General features: G+C 44.7%; 1 protein-coding gene across 2 annotated transcripts in view; it reads right to left on the reverse strand.

Moving 5' to 3' along the window:
- KIAA1549L (KIAA1549 like) overlaps positions 1-17,571 on the reverse strand; it is a 274,267-nt gene that overhangs the window by 63,646 nt on the left and 193,050 nt on the right. Inside the window, exons 12-13 of one of the 2 annotated variants that reach the window (XM_070564670.1) lie at positions 13,684-13,874; positions 1,536-1,660 (exon numbers count right to left, since the gene is read on the reverse strand). In XM_070564670.1, the coding sequence (XP_070420771.1) occupies positions 1,536-1,660; positions 13,684-13,874 (316 nt within the window). Of the gene's footprint in view, positions 1-1,535; positions 1,664-13,683; positions 13,875-17,571 lie in introns of both variants that reach the window. The other variant, XM_070564669.1, reaches the window with a different exon arrangement.

The raw sequence follows: 17,571 nt of genomic DNA on the forward strand, positions 1-17,571 counted from the left end.
GTTGTATGCACAGTACAAATGTCTGAGAAAGACACACACTGAGCTATTCAAGGTCGTGTGAGGACTGGGTGGGTGACGGGGCATCTCGGGGACAGTGGACTTTGACTTGACTTTATACATTTCCAGGAAGTATAGAAATGAAGGAAGGCGAGGGAGCAGGAGGAGTAGGCGGGGCATCTTGGTCGGGTAGGGCTGGCAGTCACAGCACTTACTTAAAACAGCTCTCCCCTAGGGCCTTCCAGTGTTGTCTCACTCTCTGCCCAATCTCCCTTAGCACTTTGCTCTGGGAAGAAAGAGAAGACAGAGCTCCTCTGGCCTTCTGGGAGCTGGCCTGGCAGAGAGCCGATGGCAGGATTTCTGCTGGTCCCAGGTAGGGGAGGTATTCCAGGAAAATCCCACATCTCGTCCCCTGGTTCTAGTGAAGCACATTCTCTGTGTTCCAGGGCGTGGGCAATTCAGGAGAAGAAAAAACTCAAGAATCAAACTGGTGTGACAGTTTAAACAAGGGCTTTATATAACAGCTAGAAATGTGAACAGGACCATATTTTCCCTGCAGAAGACAAAGCTGTTGTGCCAGTCTTTCTTTTGGTCAGAAAAAAGAGATAAGTAAGTGACATTTGAAAACAAAAGAGTGCTCTTATGCTAGCTTCAAGAAAAGTCCCTGAACCGTCCTTCATCAGATTCCTTTAGAAGGAAGCACGGTTAACCAGAGGGCCAGAGTGTTTGCCTCTTCACCTGGCATTTCTACAGGACTCCGTCCATAATCCCCTAAAATCCACAAGGAATTTTCCCTGATCTGACTGGCAGCACTGGGACCCCTGTCAGCCAGCATCATGCTTAGAAGGACCGAGTGGAGATGAGCTTCAGAACAAAGGATGGATCAGAAGGAGCAGGCTGCACAACGGTGTCTGACAACAATGTGCAACCTATAGTTGGTGCCGCAGTACAATAAGGTAACTCCAATGACTTACAAACAGACCCGACACCAACCCTTTACAGGGAGGGAGAGAAACTAAACAGTTAAGTTTCCCTGAGAATAAAGGCAGAAGCTTAGGCTGATTTTTATGATGACAGATTTATTACTGTGTTGTTTTTCCTGGGAGAGGTGGATTTCCAATATTTGGACTCACCGGCATAGACCTACCCACTGAAACTTATCAGTGGAGTCAGGGCAAGAAAATGAGGAGACCGTCCAAGAGAGCATCATTTCAGAGACCTGCCGCCCTAGTGGACCTGATGCTAGAAATCACATCAATTAACCCAAGAATTAGAAAAATGTCTAACCAAACATCAGTTCATTCATAGGGTTTTTCTTAGGCACTGCACAATTCCGTAAGAACAGGGGGCAGAGGGCATGAGACAGAATAATTCAGGGCAGAGGGTAAGGTGATACAACGAGAGGTAGGCAGGAGACTCCCGGTCTTTGGGGGTACAACAGAAGAACTGAGAGTTAAAGTACACTGACGTGGGTGAGTGTGCGCATGTGCATGTGTGCGATGGGCCCGGGGTGGTGCTTGGCAGGGGAGGCGCCTCACCATTTCTCTTCCGTGCCTCCTCCTTCGCCACTTTCTGCTGTGCCATCACAGTCTCGGGTGAGCGCCCCCCAGAGCTGGGCTTTCCTGATTCGCTGCTGCTGGCAGAGCCGTTCTCACTGGGCGACCTGCTGGAGTAACCATAGCAACAAGGAGCCGGTAAGTTTCGGCTGGAGCAGCCTCCTCTCAAGGTTATTTTATTTGCACAGTTTATGTCTATAGCCTTCCATTCTGGTTTTATCCACAAAGAAGAAAGGATACAGGAAAGAAAACAAGTCCACACTGCGGCACAGGTTCAGCAGCGGGCTGTTCTGAAGTGTGTTAGTAGCGCTGAGCTCTGCAGAGAGGTTCACGGGGCAGAGCCCTCAGTTCCCATCTCTCCCTCATTACCCTAGGGACCATGGAGACAGCAGCCATCGCATTTGTAAGCATGCCCTCTTTCTAAAGCACAGACCATGGCTAGTGGCAGAGTGTCTGATTCACATGGCGTCTTCAGGAACATGCACGAAAGACAGTTCTCTTCAGCTGTTCTCTTCACAGAATATACCTTGACTACTAAAGGTTCAGTCACTCTGCCATTGAGTTCTTCTCTCTGCCTCTCTCTCTCTCTCTGCACACACACACACACACACACACATGTGCACACTTTCTTTAACTGTGCTGTTAACCGCTTACATCTGAAACTACCAATTTCAGTTATCCATTCCTTCAGGAGATACTTTTTGTGCACCTGCTCTGTGCCAGGCCTGGTGCCAGGTATACCAGTGTGGAGGGATAAGATGGCACCACCCATGCTCTCCAAGAGCTCCCAGTCAGGACCACCCACCATGTGCCAAGGACCATGCTGCACACTTTCAAAACTGTTAACGAATCAGCATCACGCCCACTGACTCAGACTGTCAGGCTTGTTTAGAAAGTGCGCAATGTGAGGCTCAAGGAGGTGGCGTGCTTTGTCCAGGGCAGAGTTAGGAAGTGGCAAATCAGCCCTGGAAGCCAGGGCTCACCCTGCAGGTAGGAGCTTTCCCCATGCGCCAGAGCACCTTGCTCTACCGTCCCTTGCGGGGCCCTCTTGGGCCAGGCCTTTCACAGGCCAACCCACAGGGCCCTCTCTCCTTCTCTCAGGCCAGACTCTAGTCTTCTGGAAATAACTCTGTGGAAACATGGGCTCTGGAAAGTGCCTGCTGGGGTCTGTGTTCCCTTGGGCCTCAGACTCGCCAGCCTGGGGTGGGCTGGCATAAAGGCCTTCTGCTCTCCCGCTGTGGGAGGCAATCAGGACCAAGACCCAGACGCCTCATCAAACCCCTTCTTCTTCTGTTGTCAGTTGTCCAAATTCATGGCAACCGGCCCCTACGACGGACAACTGACGGGAATACACTGCAGCACTTGGCCAGGAAGCACGCAGTTTCTTCAGTGGAAGCCGTGCGTCCTTGCGGATGATCCTTTTCTTCCCCCTCCCCCTTCTCCCTCGTCATCCTCTGGGAATTCTCCGTTCTGTCTACTTTAGTGCCCTGTAGCACCCTAAAATCATGAACAATGAAAGCACCCACTCACAACCACAGCAATCAGCCAGGAACCTCCAGGGAACACTAAAGCCGGGGGGGACGGTCCTTGCCAAAGGTCCACAGACAAGTAGAAGCTTGGGAAATGCTGTTTATGGCATTCCTTCTTTGGATATTCCTAATGCATATTAGCAGACAAAGGCTCTGATCTTTCCTATCATAAAGGGACTTTAATCCAGCATTTTCCAATTTACTTGGCCACAAATCTCTTTCACCATAAAACCATTTAACCTCCTATAAAACCAGTAACCTCCAAGAAAACTAGCAAGGCATTAATTTATTGACTGTAAGTTATTGACCAACAACTACGTGATCAAAGTGCTGGGCGTGCAAGTACACGTACACAGAGAAGACACAGGCCCTTTGATTGTTTTCAGAATCCCATAGCTAATGGCACTTGCTTTTCCAACTAGCTTTATTGGGACAAAGAAGCTTCCATTGAGGTCCAGAAAGAAAGGAAATGGAAAGCCTTCTTGTAACCTATTTCACATCCATAAAACACTGAATGGTTTCTGCAGCATTTGCACACCTTTCCCTCATTTGATCCTGAAGCAATTTTCTGGCTATTCCTCTCACTCCAAGGAAAGGTGTAAATGAGACATTTCTCGAGAGAAAACCCAAAGCTGCTTTACTCTTTGCATCAGACTTATGTTTACACGGAGTCATCAACTCAAAAATTCTGATCAAAACAGAGAGTGAGATAGGTGTGTATATGTGTCCACTCACATGACAGTAACAAAAATGTTTCCAAAAGCAAGAAAGTGTCACCCGTGAGGTTGCAGTTTTAGGCTCTTGAACTCAATAGGCCCCATTCTGAGATACATGGGTGTCCATGGAGGCTGGAAGAACAATCTTGCGGGTGGGATTAATCCAATGCTGACCCGTTACGAATAATTGCTGCATTCGAACGCCCATGCAAACAGCTGTCCCCATGAGGTTGATTCTCTCCTCACCCATTAACTGCAGTTGCGGGTCAACAAAATAGCATCACCAAGAGCCTTGGCTAGAGGAAAAGGACCCACAACACCCATCTGGTTGTCGCTAAGTGGCTGAATCCTCAGATTTCAGTTTTAAAACAACTTTTAAAAACTGAGATATTTTAATGACCACCAAATCACTGGTTTTCCTTATTTCTCACTTGCAAAACTTTCTGGATCATCTAACAGATCCATTCTGAGAGATCATGCAGTCCACATTTAGCAGAAACGAGGAAGCTGATGTGGCAAGGTGGGGACGCCAGAAACAAAGATGCATAATGGGTTTGCTCTTGGGTTTGGCACCTTAAAATCCTCCCAAATGATCAGAGACTCCTGTGGTCAGCTGAACTTGAACAGAGGTGAGGTTTCTCCCACGGCTTTGGCAATGATATAGCCGGCCTTTAGTAAAATTATATTTATATGGTAAAATTGTGAAGCAAATGTAGAAATCATTCAGCAGTGTAGACGTTGTTTTCTTTATCTATATTTGTTTCATAAACTATTATTTCTTAATAAAAATCTGGGGGTAAGTAATTGAATTTGATTAGCAGGAGTAGACCCCCTGCTAATGAAGAAGACAGCAGCAAACAGGACACAGGCAGAGACTTGAGAAGCACTTGCACTTTGGGCTTGTTTTCTCCCTGCCCTGGGAACCCTGTAACCACCTGTGAGAAAGCCAGGGCTGGCCCACTGGAGAGGAGAGACCACATGCCAAGCGGCCTCAGTTACCTGGCCACCCCAGACAAGACTGTCATCAACAAGCAGCCCAGCTCACCTACCACCTGACTGCAGGTGCACCAGCGAGCCCACCGGAGATGAGCCGAGCCCAGCTCAGACCAGAAGAACCACTCAGCTGAGCTCAGCCCAAACTGCTGACCCAGCAAAAATCATGAGCTAAAGAAGTGGTTGCTTTAGGTTGCTAAGCTTTGGAGTGGTTTGTTACAGAGCAACAGATAAGAAATCCACACGCCCTCAACCTTCTTTCCTACACAAGCCAAATCCAACCCAGCTTCTCTGTACCTCTGTCTGAGGCACCAAGAGCTCCTGGGAAAAAAACAGGCTTGAAGCTTGACTCCAACACAAAACTGGTGTAATTGACAGGGACAACCCTTCCTTCCTCCTCCAACGATTCCTTTCTCTTCGCTTCTTGGATTCCACTCTTGCTTTGCGCTCCTCACACCTTTCTTCCTGATGCTCTTCAGTCTCCTTTGCTGATTCTTTTTCGTCACCCAGACCTCTAATCATTGTGGTGTCCCAGGGGTCAGTTCTGGGATCTCATCTCTTCTCTATATTCTCCTGGGTGACCCCATCCAGTCTCACTTTTAAATAACTGGACACTGACAACTCCTACATTTCTATTTCTACCCTGGTCCTCTCCTCTGAACTCCAGACTCGTATGGTTAGCTGAGTTCTCAACATCTCCACTTGCATGTCTAATGGGCATCTCGACATGCCCACATCCAGACTCTTGATGGTCCCCTGCAAACTCTTCTCCTCCAGTCTTCCCAACACAACAAACAGTAAATTCATCCCTCTCTATTTCCATACCCCACAGCAATCTATCAGCAAATCTTGTCAGCACTTCTTTCACAATATCTCTAGAATCCGTCACTTCTCACACCACCACACCATGGTCTACACCACCATCCCACCTGTACTGCTGTGGGAGCCTCCTAACAGTCTCCCTGTTTCTAGCTGCTTCTCTACCGTCTGTTTTCCACACAGCAGCAAAGTGAGCCTCAAAAACTGCAAGTCACATCATGTCACGGTTCTTCTCAAAACCCTGCAATGATTTCTACTCTGCATTCAAAATACAGTTCCAAGTCCTGACTTTGGTCTATAAAGCCTGACATGGTCAACTTCAAGTGACTTCGCTGACTCATCTGCCACCACTGTCCTCCCTAGTTCACAGCAGGCTCTTTGACCTTCTTGCTCTTATTTACGTATGTCAAGAAGTTTCCTCCTCGGGCTTTGCACATACTGTTCATCTGCTTGGAACATTCTTCCCCTAGATAGTCTTGAGGCTCACACATCAGGTCAATCAGGTCTTCTCAAATGTCACTTTATCAGAGATGCCGCCCCTGACTTCCTGCTAAAATAGCATCATGTGCCCCTCTGCACCTCTCTGTCCCCTTACCATGCTTTGGTTTCCTTCTTCATACTCGTCACCACCTGACCTACTATATATCTGTTTCTCTGTTTGTTTATTGTCTCTCTCTCCTCATCAGACTGTCAGCACCATGAAAATAGGAACTTTGTCTTGTTCACTGCAGTATCCCCAGTGTCTGGTAAACAGTAAACAATCAAGAAATATCTGTTAGGTGAACGGAGGGAAAGAGGGAAGGACGTAGGGAGGACATAACTTTTCCAGCCTCCATTGTGGCCACAAGCAAGGGAAAAGGGGCTTGGCAATGGGAGTTGGTTTGGCCAGCCAACAGGGCTTGTCACGGGATCCATTACCTCTTTCTAAGGCTACTGCAAAGTCCTTATAGCAAGTCTCCTGGCCGCTAGCTAACCTCTCCCACCTATCATCCCCATTGCTACTGGAGTAGTCTTTCTAAAATACAGACTGGACATCACTATCTTCTTGAAGAACTTTTGGTGGCTTCCCATTGCTAGAGAATAAAAGTCCAATTCCCTGGCTTGGCAGTTAAGACCCTCCACAATTTTAATCTATCTTCTGGGTTCATCCTTCACTACATCACAACCAATGTGAACTCTAATCTCCAGGGATGCTCACTGTTAAGTAAGCATGGCTGTCCCCTGGCTCTTTCAGACTGGACGCCTTTATCTCTTCCCAGCTATGACATCCCGCTCACACTTCAAGGCCCAGCTAAAACACAACCTTCTCAGAGCGATGTCAGCATGATGGCAGAGTGAGCTCTCCCGGTAAACTCTCCCCTCTAAGATGCAATGAAAGGACATTCATATTCCAACAGAGGACACCCACACAACACAAAAGACGTCTGAGATGCTCACACAGCCACATGTTGGATGGTGGAGGAGCTGGAGACCCCCGCACCCCTGAGGAAGTGGATCAAGGTAAGAGAATGCTTCTCTTGCTCATGGAAGGACAGTAACCTAGGGATTACGTGCAGCCACAGGGAGGACAGCCGGGAGGGAGCAGTGGCCCTCCGAGGGAAGACCATAGATCCCTGAAGTCCCCACAGCCCAGAGAAAAGCCCATCACAGAGAGGACTAGCTATCGCAGGGGTATCTGCATCAAGCCAATTCCCCCGGAGAGCAGATAGACAGGGCAGAGTGAGAAACCCCCACAACTGCGCAGGAGAAGAAAGCATCCCTCCCCCCTACCTGCTGGCCCAGTGCCCCAGCCCAGCACCTTGGAGCTGTCCCCATGGTTCACAGCAGGCTCAGAATATGCAGCTCTTAACCCCCACCTAGTGACAAAAGGTGGAAGTGGCAATCAAATACCACCACAATGCAGAAGCACAAATCTATACCATCTAGCAGTATGTAAAAATAGATTAAATCTCCAGACCAGAAGGAAAATGACAAGTACCCAGAAATCAATCCTGAAGACACAGACCTCTATAACCTAAATGATAGAGAATTAAAAATAGCTATCATCAAAAAACTCAACAACTTTAAAGAGAATACAAATAGACAATTCAATGAGTTTAGTAGCTGCTTCACAAGAGATTAAAACTATAAAGAGGAAACAAGCAGAACTACTGGAGATGAAAAACACAATGGATGAGATGAAGCAGAATATAGATTCCCTGAAAAATAGAGCTGCTATCATGGAGGAATGAATCAGCATGATCGAGGACAGAAATTTAGAAATGCTTCAGATGGAGGAAGGGAAAGAACTAAGACTAAAAAGAAATGAAGAAAGTCTCCGAGAATTATCTGACTTAATTAGGAAATGCAACGTAAGGATTATAGGTATTCAAGAGGGAGAAGAGAAGAAGAATGAAGGAGAAAGTTTGTTCAAAGAAATAACAGAGAACTCCCCAAACTTGGGGAAGGAGATGGAAATTCACATGAAAGAGGCCATCAGATCTCCTAACTTTGTCAATGCAAAAAGACCTGCTGAAAGGCATACAGTAGTAAAGCTGGCAAAAGTCAATGACAAAGAAAATATACTATGGGCAGTAAGGCAGAAGAAAATAACTTATAAAGCAACCCCTATCAGGCTTTCAGCAGATTTCTCAGCAGAAAGTTTACAGGCTAAGAGAGAGTAGAATGATATATTCAAATCTTTGAAAGACAAAAACTTTCAGCCAAGAATACTCTATCCAGCAAAAATATCCTTCAGATATGATGGAGAAATACAAACGTTCCCAGATAAACAAAAGCTAAGGGAGTTCATCGCCACAAGACCCACTCTACAAGAAATCCTCAAGGAGACCCTCATACCTGAAAAAAAAAAAGAAGAAAGGTGTTATAAAGCCTTGAATAAGGAGATAAATAGGTAGACAAAATCAGAAAATTGGAGCTACCCAGCAGACCAGGTTAGCAAACACTCACGTAAAACATTAGAGATAAAGGGAAGGAAAACACCAAAAACAAAGACAATCTTGTCATTTTAACCACAAACTCACAACACAAGATGGAATAAGATGTAACAAAACCAACTTAGGAGGGGAAGACAAGAGGGACTGAGCAGGCTTAGTCTAAGGAAGTAAGAGGCCACCAGAAAATGGACTATCTCATCTATGAGATTTTGCACACAAACCTCATGGTAACCACTAAACAAAAAAGTAGATCAGAGTCACAAATAATAAATCAGGAGAAAACTAAGAAATCCAGCATAAAAAACTACCTAACTGAATTGGTAGTCCGAAATACACAGGATGAGAAACAAAGGAAATGCGGGAGAACTGGAAAACGAGTGATAAGATGGCAGCACTAAGCCCTCACATATCAATAATCACTTTAAATGTAAATGGACTGACCTCTCCAATAAAAAGACACAGAGAGGCGAGACGGACTAAAGAACAAGACCCAACAATAAGCTGCCTCCAGGAAACACATCTCAGCTCCAGTGACAAACACAGGCTCAGAGTGAAGGGGTGGCTAATGGCAAACAAAAGAAAGCAGGTGTTGCCATACTTACATCAGACAAAGCAGACTTCAAGATAAGACAGGTAAAGAGAGACAAAGAGGGGCAGCGTATAATATCAAAGGGACACTCCACCAAGGCAGCATAGCACTTATAAATATCTATGCACCCAACACAGGAGCACCAGAGTTCATAAAGCAACTATTAACAAACCTAAAAGAAGACATTAATGATAACATAGTAATAGTAGGAGATCTCAACACTCCGTTTACATCAATGGATAGATCATCCAGACAGAAAATCAACAAGAAAACAGTGGAATTAAATGGAAAAGCTAGAGTAGTTGGACTTAATAGACATATATAGAACATTCCATCCAAAAACAGCAGAATACACGTTTTCTCGAGTGTGCGTGGAACATTCTCAAGGATAGACCATATGTTGGGAAACAAGGCAAGCCTTAATAAATTTAAGAAGATTGAAATAACAAGCATCTTTTCTGTCCACAATGCTATGAAACTAGAAATTAACTACAAGAAAAAAGCTGAGAAACGGACAAAGATGTAGAGACTAAACAACAGGCTACTGAACAACCAATGGATCCTTGAAGAAATTAAAGGAGAAATCAAAAAACACCTGGAGACAAATAAAAATGAAAACAATCCCATACCAACTCATATGAGATACAGCAAAAGTGGTCCTAAGAGGGAAATTCATTGCAATACAGGCTCGCCTTAACAAACAAGAAAAATCCCCAATAAGCAATCTCAAATTACACATAATTGAATTATAAAAAGAAGAGCAAACAAAGCCCAAAGTCAGCAGAAGGAGAAAAATAATAAAAATCAGAGCAGAAATAAATGCAATTGAAACAAAAAAGATGGTAGAAAGGATCAATGAAACAAGGAGCTGGTTCTTTGAGAAGATAAATGAAACTGACAAACCCCTAGCCAGACTTACAAAGGAAAAAAGAGAGAAAGCTCAGATAAATAAAATTAGAAATGAAAGAGGAGAAATCACAATGGATACCACAGAAATACAAACGATTATAAGAGAATACTATGAAAAGCTATATGCCAACAAATTGGACAATCTAGAAGAAATGGATAAATTCTTAGACTTTTACAAGCTCCCAAAACTGAATCAATAAGAAACAGATAATCTGAATAGAGCAATCACAAGGAAAGAGATTGAAACAGTAAGCAAAAACATCACAAAAGACAAAAGGCCAGGACCAGACAACTTCCCTGGTGAATTCTATCAAACATTCAAAGAGGATTTAATAGCTATCCTTCTCAAGCTATTCCAAAGAATTAGGGGAGATGGAACGCTTCCTAACGCATTCTACAAGGCCAACATCACGCTGATACCAAAGCCTAACGAGGACAACACAAAAAAGGAAAACTATAGGCCAATATCGGTGATGAACATAGATGCAAAAATTCTCAACAAAATATTGGCAACCTGAATACAGCAATACATCAAAAAGATCATACATCATGATCAAGTGAGATTTATACCAGGGACACAGGGATGGTTCAACATCTGCAAATCAATCAATGCGATATAACACATTAACAAAATAAAGAATAAAAACCACATGATCATCTCAATAGACGCAGAGAAAGCATTTGACAAGATCCAACAGCCATTTATGATAAAAACTCTTAACAAAACGGGGGTAGAAGGAAATTACCTCAACATAATAAAGGCCATATATGACAAACCCACAGCCAACATCATACTCAATGGGGCAAAACTGAATGCCATCCCTCTGAGAACAGGAAGAAGACAAGAACGCCCGCTATCACTACTCTTATTCAACATAGTACTGAAGGTTTTGGCCAGACAAATTAGGAAAGAAAAAGGAATCCAAAAGGAAACGAAGAAGTAAAGCTCTTGCTGTTTGCAGACGACATGATCTTATACATAGAAAACTCTAAAGAATCCATTGGAAAACCATTAGAAATAATCGACAACTACATTAAAGTTGCAGGATACAAAATCAACTTAGAAAAATCAGCTGCATTTCTATAGTCAAATAATGAACTAACAGAACAAGGACTCAAGAATACAATCCCACTTACAACTGCAACACAAAGAATAAAATATCTAGGAACAAATTTAACCGAGGAGGTGAAAGACCTATACAATGAAAAGTATAAGACATTATTCAAAGAAATCGATGATGACATAAAGAAATGGAAAGATATTCCATGCACATGGATACAAAGAATAAACATAGTTAAAACGCCCATACTACCCAAAGCAATCTACAGATTCAATGCAATCCCGATCCGAATCCCAATGAAATAGAACAAAGAATCCTAACATTCATATGGGGCAACAAAAGACCCTGAATAGCTAAAGGAATTCTGAGAAAAAAGAACAAAGCTGGAGGCACCACAATCCCTGACTTCAAAACATACTACAAAGCCACAGTGATCAAAACAGCATGTTACTGGTACAAAAACAGACACACAGATCAATGGAACAGAATTGAAAGCCCAGAAATAAAACTACACATCTATGGACAGCTAATCTTCCACAAAGGGGTTAAGAATGCACAATGGAGAAAAGATAGTCTCTTCAGTAAACGGTGTTGGGAAAACTGGCAGCCACATGGAAAATAATGAAAGTAGACCACTATCTTTCTGCATACACAAATATTAACTCAAATTGGATCAAAGACTTGAAGGTAAGACTTGAAACCATAAAACTTCTGGAAGAAAACATAGGTAGTATACTCTTTGACATCAATCTTAAAAGGATCTTATTAAATACCATGTCTTCTCAGAGAAGGGAAATAAAAGAAAAAATAAACAAGTGGGACTTCAGACTAAGGAGCTTATGCAAGGCAAAGGAAACCAGGATCAAAACAAAAAGACAATCCACCAACTGGGAGAAAATAATTGCAAATCATACATCTGACAAGGGGTTAATCTCCATAATATATAAAGAACTCACACAACTGAACAACAAAAAAACAAATAACCTCAAAAAATGGGCAGAGGAGATGAACAGACATTTCTGCAAAGAAGATATACATATGGGCAACAGGCACACGAAAAGATGTTCAACATCACTAATCATCAGAGAAACACAAATCAAAACTACACTAAGATAACACCTTACACCTGTTAGAATGACTATAATCACTAAGACAAAAAACAACAAATGTTGGAGAGGATGTGGAGAAGAGGGAACCCTCATTCACTGATGGTGGGAATGCAAACTGGTGCAGCCACTATGGAAAACAGTATGGAGATTCCTTAAAAAACTAAAAATAGAGGGGCTGGCCCCGTGGCCAAGTGGTTAAGTTCGCGCGCTCTGCTGCAGGCTGCCCAGTGTTTCGTTGGTTCGAATCCTGGGCGCGGACATGGCACTGCTCATCAAACCACGCTGAGGCAGTGTACCACAGGCCACAACTAGAAGGACCCACAGTGAAGAATATACAACTATGTACTGGGGGGCTTTGGGGAGAAAAAGGAAAAAAATAAAATCTTTAAAAAAGAAAAACTAAAAATAGAAATACCACACGACCCATCTATCCCACGACTGGGTATCTATCCAAAGAACTTGAAATCAACAATTCACAGAGATTTATGCGCCCCTATGTTCATTTCAGCACTCTTCACAATAGCCAAGATGTGGAAGTCACCCAAGTGCCCAGTGACTGATGACTGGACAAAGAAGATGTAGTATATACATACAATGGAGTACTACTCAGCCATTAAAAAGACAAAATTGTCCCATTTGCAACAACATGGATGGACCTTGAGGCTATGATGTTAAGCAAAATAAGCCAGACAGAGAAAGACAAAAACCGTATGATTTCACTCACATGTGGAAGATAAACAAACACACAGACAAAGAGAAGAGATCAGTGGTTACCAGCACTTATGTGGTGACAGACAAGAAATAATGTACAACTAAAATCTCACAATTTATAAACTATTATGATCTCAATTAAAAAACAAAAACCACAAGCCCCATGACACTCTCCCTCATCAGAGTCCCGTTCTTCTCCTCTCTCTCCCACCACACTTCGCCCGGGCTCCCTGTGGGCACCAGCATGTCCTGCGTGCTATTCCAGCTATTTCTCTCTCTGTCTTTCCATCATGAGATCCCTGGAGTCAGGAATCATTGTAAACCTTTTTGTAATCCTCCCAAGGCCTGTCGAAGTGCTCTGCTTATAGTAAAAACTCAATACATGACTTTCGTACCAGAACCATAAACTACTGAAAAATTGCCAGACAAAATACAACCATAATGAACCAAAGGCATTGCTTTCAAGATAACTTAGAGAATACAAGAGTGATGTCAGTGCCAAATTTGTTATAATAAACGGAAGAGACAAATTTCTCCTGTTGCAGCTGATCAGCAATATAAACCCTACAAAGGGCGTCTCACGAGAAACAGCCATTGTGATTCTTGTCTTCTCCCTTACTCTCCTTTTCAAATAGTCAAAACGAGCATGAAGGGGAATCTTTAAAGGAAACAGTGGAATTAACACGAGGGCTTCGGCTGCTCCCAGCATCAGTGATGCCCCTGCTGACATGCACAGGCAGCAGTTGGCCCAGGCCTACCTCTTTCTGGTTTCGGTGGACTTGGCCGTCTTGATGGTGCTTCCGTCCTGGGCAACGTCCCTTTCCTGAGAGGCAGGAGCGTCTCTAATGGGCAGTGGGAGGACTACAGTTTCCTGAGTCACAGGGACGACCTCCTCGTCTGCCCCTTGCTGGCCCAGGTGCTGCTTGGCATAATCAAAGCCTTGCACAGGCTACAAAGAGGAAACAGATTTGCAGTCATATTTCTGGCAAAGTGTGACTCGAATGACAGCTTTTAGAGAAGACGGGCGGGAAAGTGCACATGGCAGAACCATACTTAGCTTTCGGAAGAACAAGAGCTAACTCACATCTCCATCCTAATTTCTGTCTCTGCAAAAGCAGAATCCGTGTTAATTCCACCTAGCCATAGGATCTCCACAGATAAGATTTACTCAGAAAAATGAATAGTGTAAACAAGATGCAAATACATTTTTGAGAACAAACTTCTATCAAGAACTTTCTTTTCTTTTTCTTTTCTTTTTCAAGGATTTTAGATCACTAATTTTAAGTCACTGGATACTGCTTATTAGAAACTCGTAACTGCTATGTTAAACAGGTCCTGGATCATCTCTTGCCTGGAACTATTTTGTCATCCCTTAACTCCACGCTCACATAGCTTTATGTGTAACAAGAGCTGTGTGACTTTGCCAAAACACTTGAACTCTGAACCTCAACTTTCTCATCTGAGAAATGAAGATAACCGTATCTTCTTTTCCCCACCGCCCTGTCTTAAAGGGAGTCACAGATCTGAAAGCAGAGGGAGAGGAACAGGCCACCACCTGTGAGACAGTATAGCCATTAATAATAACACGGAGTTCCAGGAAGCACTCTTTAATCCAGACGCCACCCTGAAGCCGGCTGGCTCTCCTATAATTCATTACCGGGAAATTAACAAGGCTTTTATTGTACACCTCTGAAATCCCAGTGAACAGGGCAACTGCAAGCAAAACCCAACAGACATCTATGAGTGGGGCAATAAAAACCAGGAGGCGTCTTCAAACAATTCCCGGGAGCATCTCTATTCTGCTTTACCCCCCAGCGCAGCACAAGACAGAGGTGAGGCAGGAAAAGGGGGGTGAAGAGAAGCAGCTCCAGAAGCAGACAGACTGGGTTCAGACCCTGCCTCCACCACTTATCAGTTATGCAATTCTCTGCACATGGGTCTCCTCATCTGTAAAAAGGAGATGTCATCATGTAAACAGGATCAAATGTGCATGTATGTGAGAGTGATATTTAACCTCCTCAAAGGGATGCTGTGTGGATTAAGTAAGCAACTTCAAGTCCAGCATTCAGCTAACCTGGCACAGGGTAAGTGCTCCATCCATATTGGTTAACATGGTTTCCTTCCTACTAATCATAGTCCAGGCAAAACGGACATCAGTGATTCTCTTCAAGAAAATTTGGAGATGAAACCCAAGCTCCACCATTTGGGTTCTATCAAAACTTGACAGGCTCCAGAGCACCTCCTTCAGCAGCGCATTTAGTTCAGAAGTGTGACAGGAAGCCTCCTGCCAGACGCAACAGTCCAGGACTGTGGCCGACCCTCCAGATCTCACTGCCGAGGCTCAGGAAAGGGGGAGTTTTATTGCTGAACCCAGCAGGGCTCCCTTATTTCAAGCAGTCTGTAGCTTTGCCATGGACGGTTCCCCCAGGCCCCTGGGAGGCTCACTCTGGGCACTGTCGTCACCACGGCCTCTTCTCTGAGCGCTGACCCTGACCCCGTGGTAACCGACATTCCATGCGGCATCTGGGAACGTGTTTCTGAAATAGCGTCTGTTCATTTCCCTCCCCTAACGTGGTGAAGTAGAATGGCGCCTTTGGCGGATGACTAGATAATGTTCCTAGAATACTGAATCGTCTGCTCCTCCCACAACCAACTGGTCACCAAATGATTCAACTGAAATGTTTTTAGAAGCTGATCTTTTCTCTCCAGGCCCACTGTTTAATTGACTCCTGCCTTGGTCTTACTGCTTCCATTGGGTTCCTTTCCAGGCCCAGCCTTGACAAGCCTCCAAACTGGTCCCCCTTAAAACTACATCAGGTCCTGTCACTCCCTCACTAAAAACATTTCATGGCACCCACACTCTTTGGCAAGGCACTCGAGGCCTTCACATTCTGGCTGAACCCACGTGCCCAGCCTCGCCTCTTGTTGGTCCTGAAAAGGGACTGGGAAATGCCATACCCGAGCCCCCCTCATCCTATTCAGTTTTGTTCCAGCCAGTTACTGAGCGCTGGCCTGTGCCTGGACTGTGGCGGGTGCTGGACACACAGCTGAAGGAGAACCGCCCCCAGCCTCCAGGAGCTCACGGTCTCAGCTCCATCTGATACGACCGTCCAGACCGAACACATTACACCACTACGACCATTCATCCTCACTGTAGTTCAAGGAGCGAGGGACGGCTACAATTCCCACTTTAAAGATGAAGAGCTGAGGTTTGGAGAGGTTAAGAACCCCAGGCTCACACAGCTGGTCTCTGGTGGAGCCAGGATCTGAACCCAGGACCGCACAACCCGGAGCCAGAACGTCTAAGCAGCACTGGAGGATTCTTCCTGCGGCCTCGCCTCCCTGATGCAGCTGGCAGTCTTGATTGGGCGTCCCCACCACATCTGGCCAGGCCCCATGCAGAGACCCCTGGCCTGTCTGTGAGGAACTGGGAGTCTCCAACAGCAGCGAAGACTTCTAGGAACCTAGTGAGGGGCATGCTGGCTCTGCCCGCCCGCACACTCCCACACTCTCTGGACTGGGCCTTCACCCTCGCACTGCGCCAGGGTCATCTGCTGGATGCCTCAGGGGACTGATGACGGGTGAGCAGAAAGAGAGACATTAGGCAATGACAAGCTCAGAAGGTGGCCACTGTTATTAGATTAATAATAACAATCTCTACATATGTTCAGGACTTACGGCCTGCAAAACAGACACCTCATTTCATCCTCACCAGAACCCTGTGAGGTAGGCAGGGCAAACATCAGAGTCTTCATTTTACAGGTAAGAAAACAAAAGCTCAGAGAGGTTCAGTGACTTGCCCAAAGTCACACAGCTAAGTGGTGAAAGACTCAAGACTAGTACCTCACTCTTCTGACTGACAGGGTGGTGGTTTTTTAACCTTCAAGTTGAAAATCACCTGAGATTAACTAATTGCCCATTGGACACACACTAGTGACCCCTGACACCATTAATACAACATCACAAAGTATCTATAGAGTTATTTTAATGAGTTTTGTAAAATTATCAAATCAAAATAATCTCCAATAATTTCAAAAGTAGACACATTACCCAGATCTTTTAAGAAGAAAGCATGCATAATAATAAAGGCCAACTTGTATATAATATATTGTATTGAAGCCAACTTGTATATGATTTATTATGCACCAGGTACAACTCAAAGTAATTTACATGACTCACTTAATCCTCACAACGACCTATAACTGAGTCCTCTTATCCCCGCTTCACAGATGGGAAATTGAAGCACACAGAGGTCAAGTGCAGGTCATACAGACAGTATGTGAGAAAGAGGAACCACGTGGGCATCTCAGGGGCGACTGGCCTGTCCTGAGCAGACTGCAGGCCCCAGCTTCGTCCTGCACCTGGACGTGGCCCTAACTTCTTCTAACAAGGGCGCTTGTTCCAGGGAGCCACACTCTCTTCAATTATATGAAGGAAAAAACTGGGAAAAGACTGGGAGCCCAGTGACAAAGAGTAAAGATGAGTGAACTAGGAAGAAACGGGGTGACAAGACATGGTACCTGGCCTGCCTCCTGCGTTGATCCTTTTCACAACATTCTACGTGCAGAAGCCCAGCCCAAACTGTGGCAGCAGGTTACGCCTGTGGCACCTTGCCTCTGAAGAACCCTGGCCTCAGCTCCCAGGAG

The sequence above is a fragment of the Equus przewalskii genome, chromosome 11, assembly GCF_037783145.1.
Source record: "Equus przewalskii isolate Varuska chromosome 11, EquPr2, whole genome shotgun sequence".
In the NCBI taxonomy this organism is placed as follows: domain Eukaryota; kingdom Metazoa; phylum Chordata; class Mammalia; order Perissodactyla; family Equidae; genus Equus; species Equus przewalskii.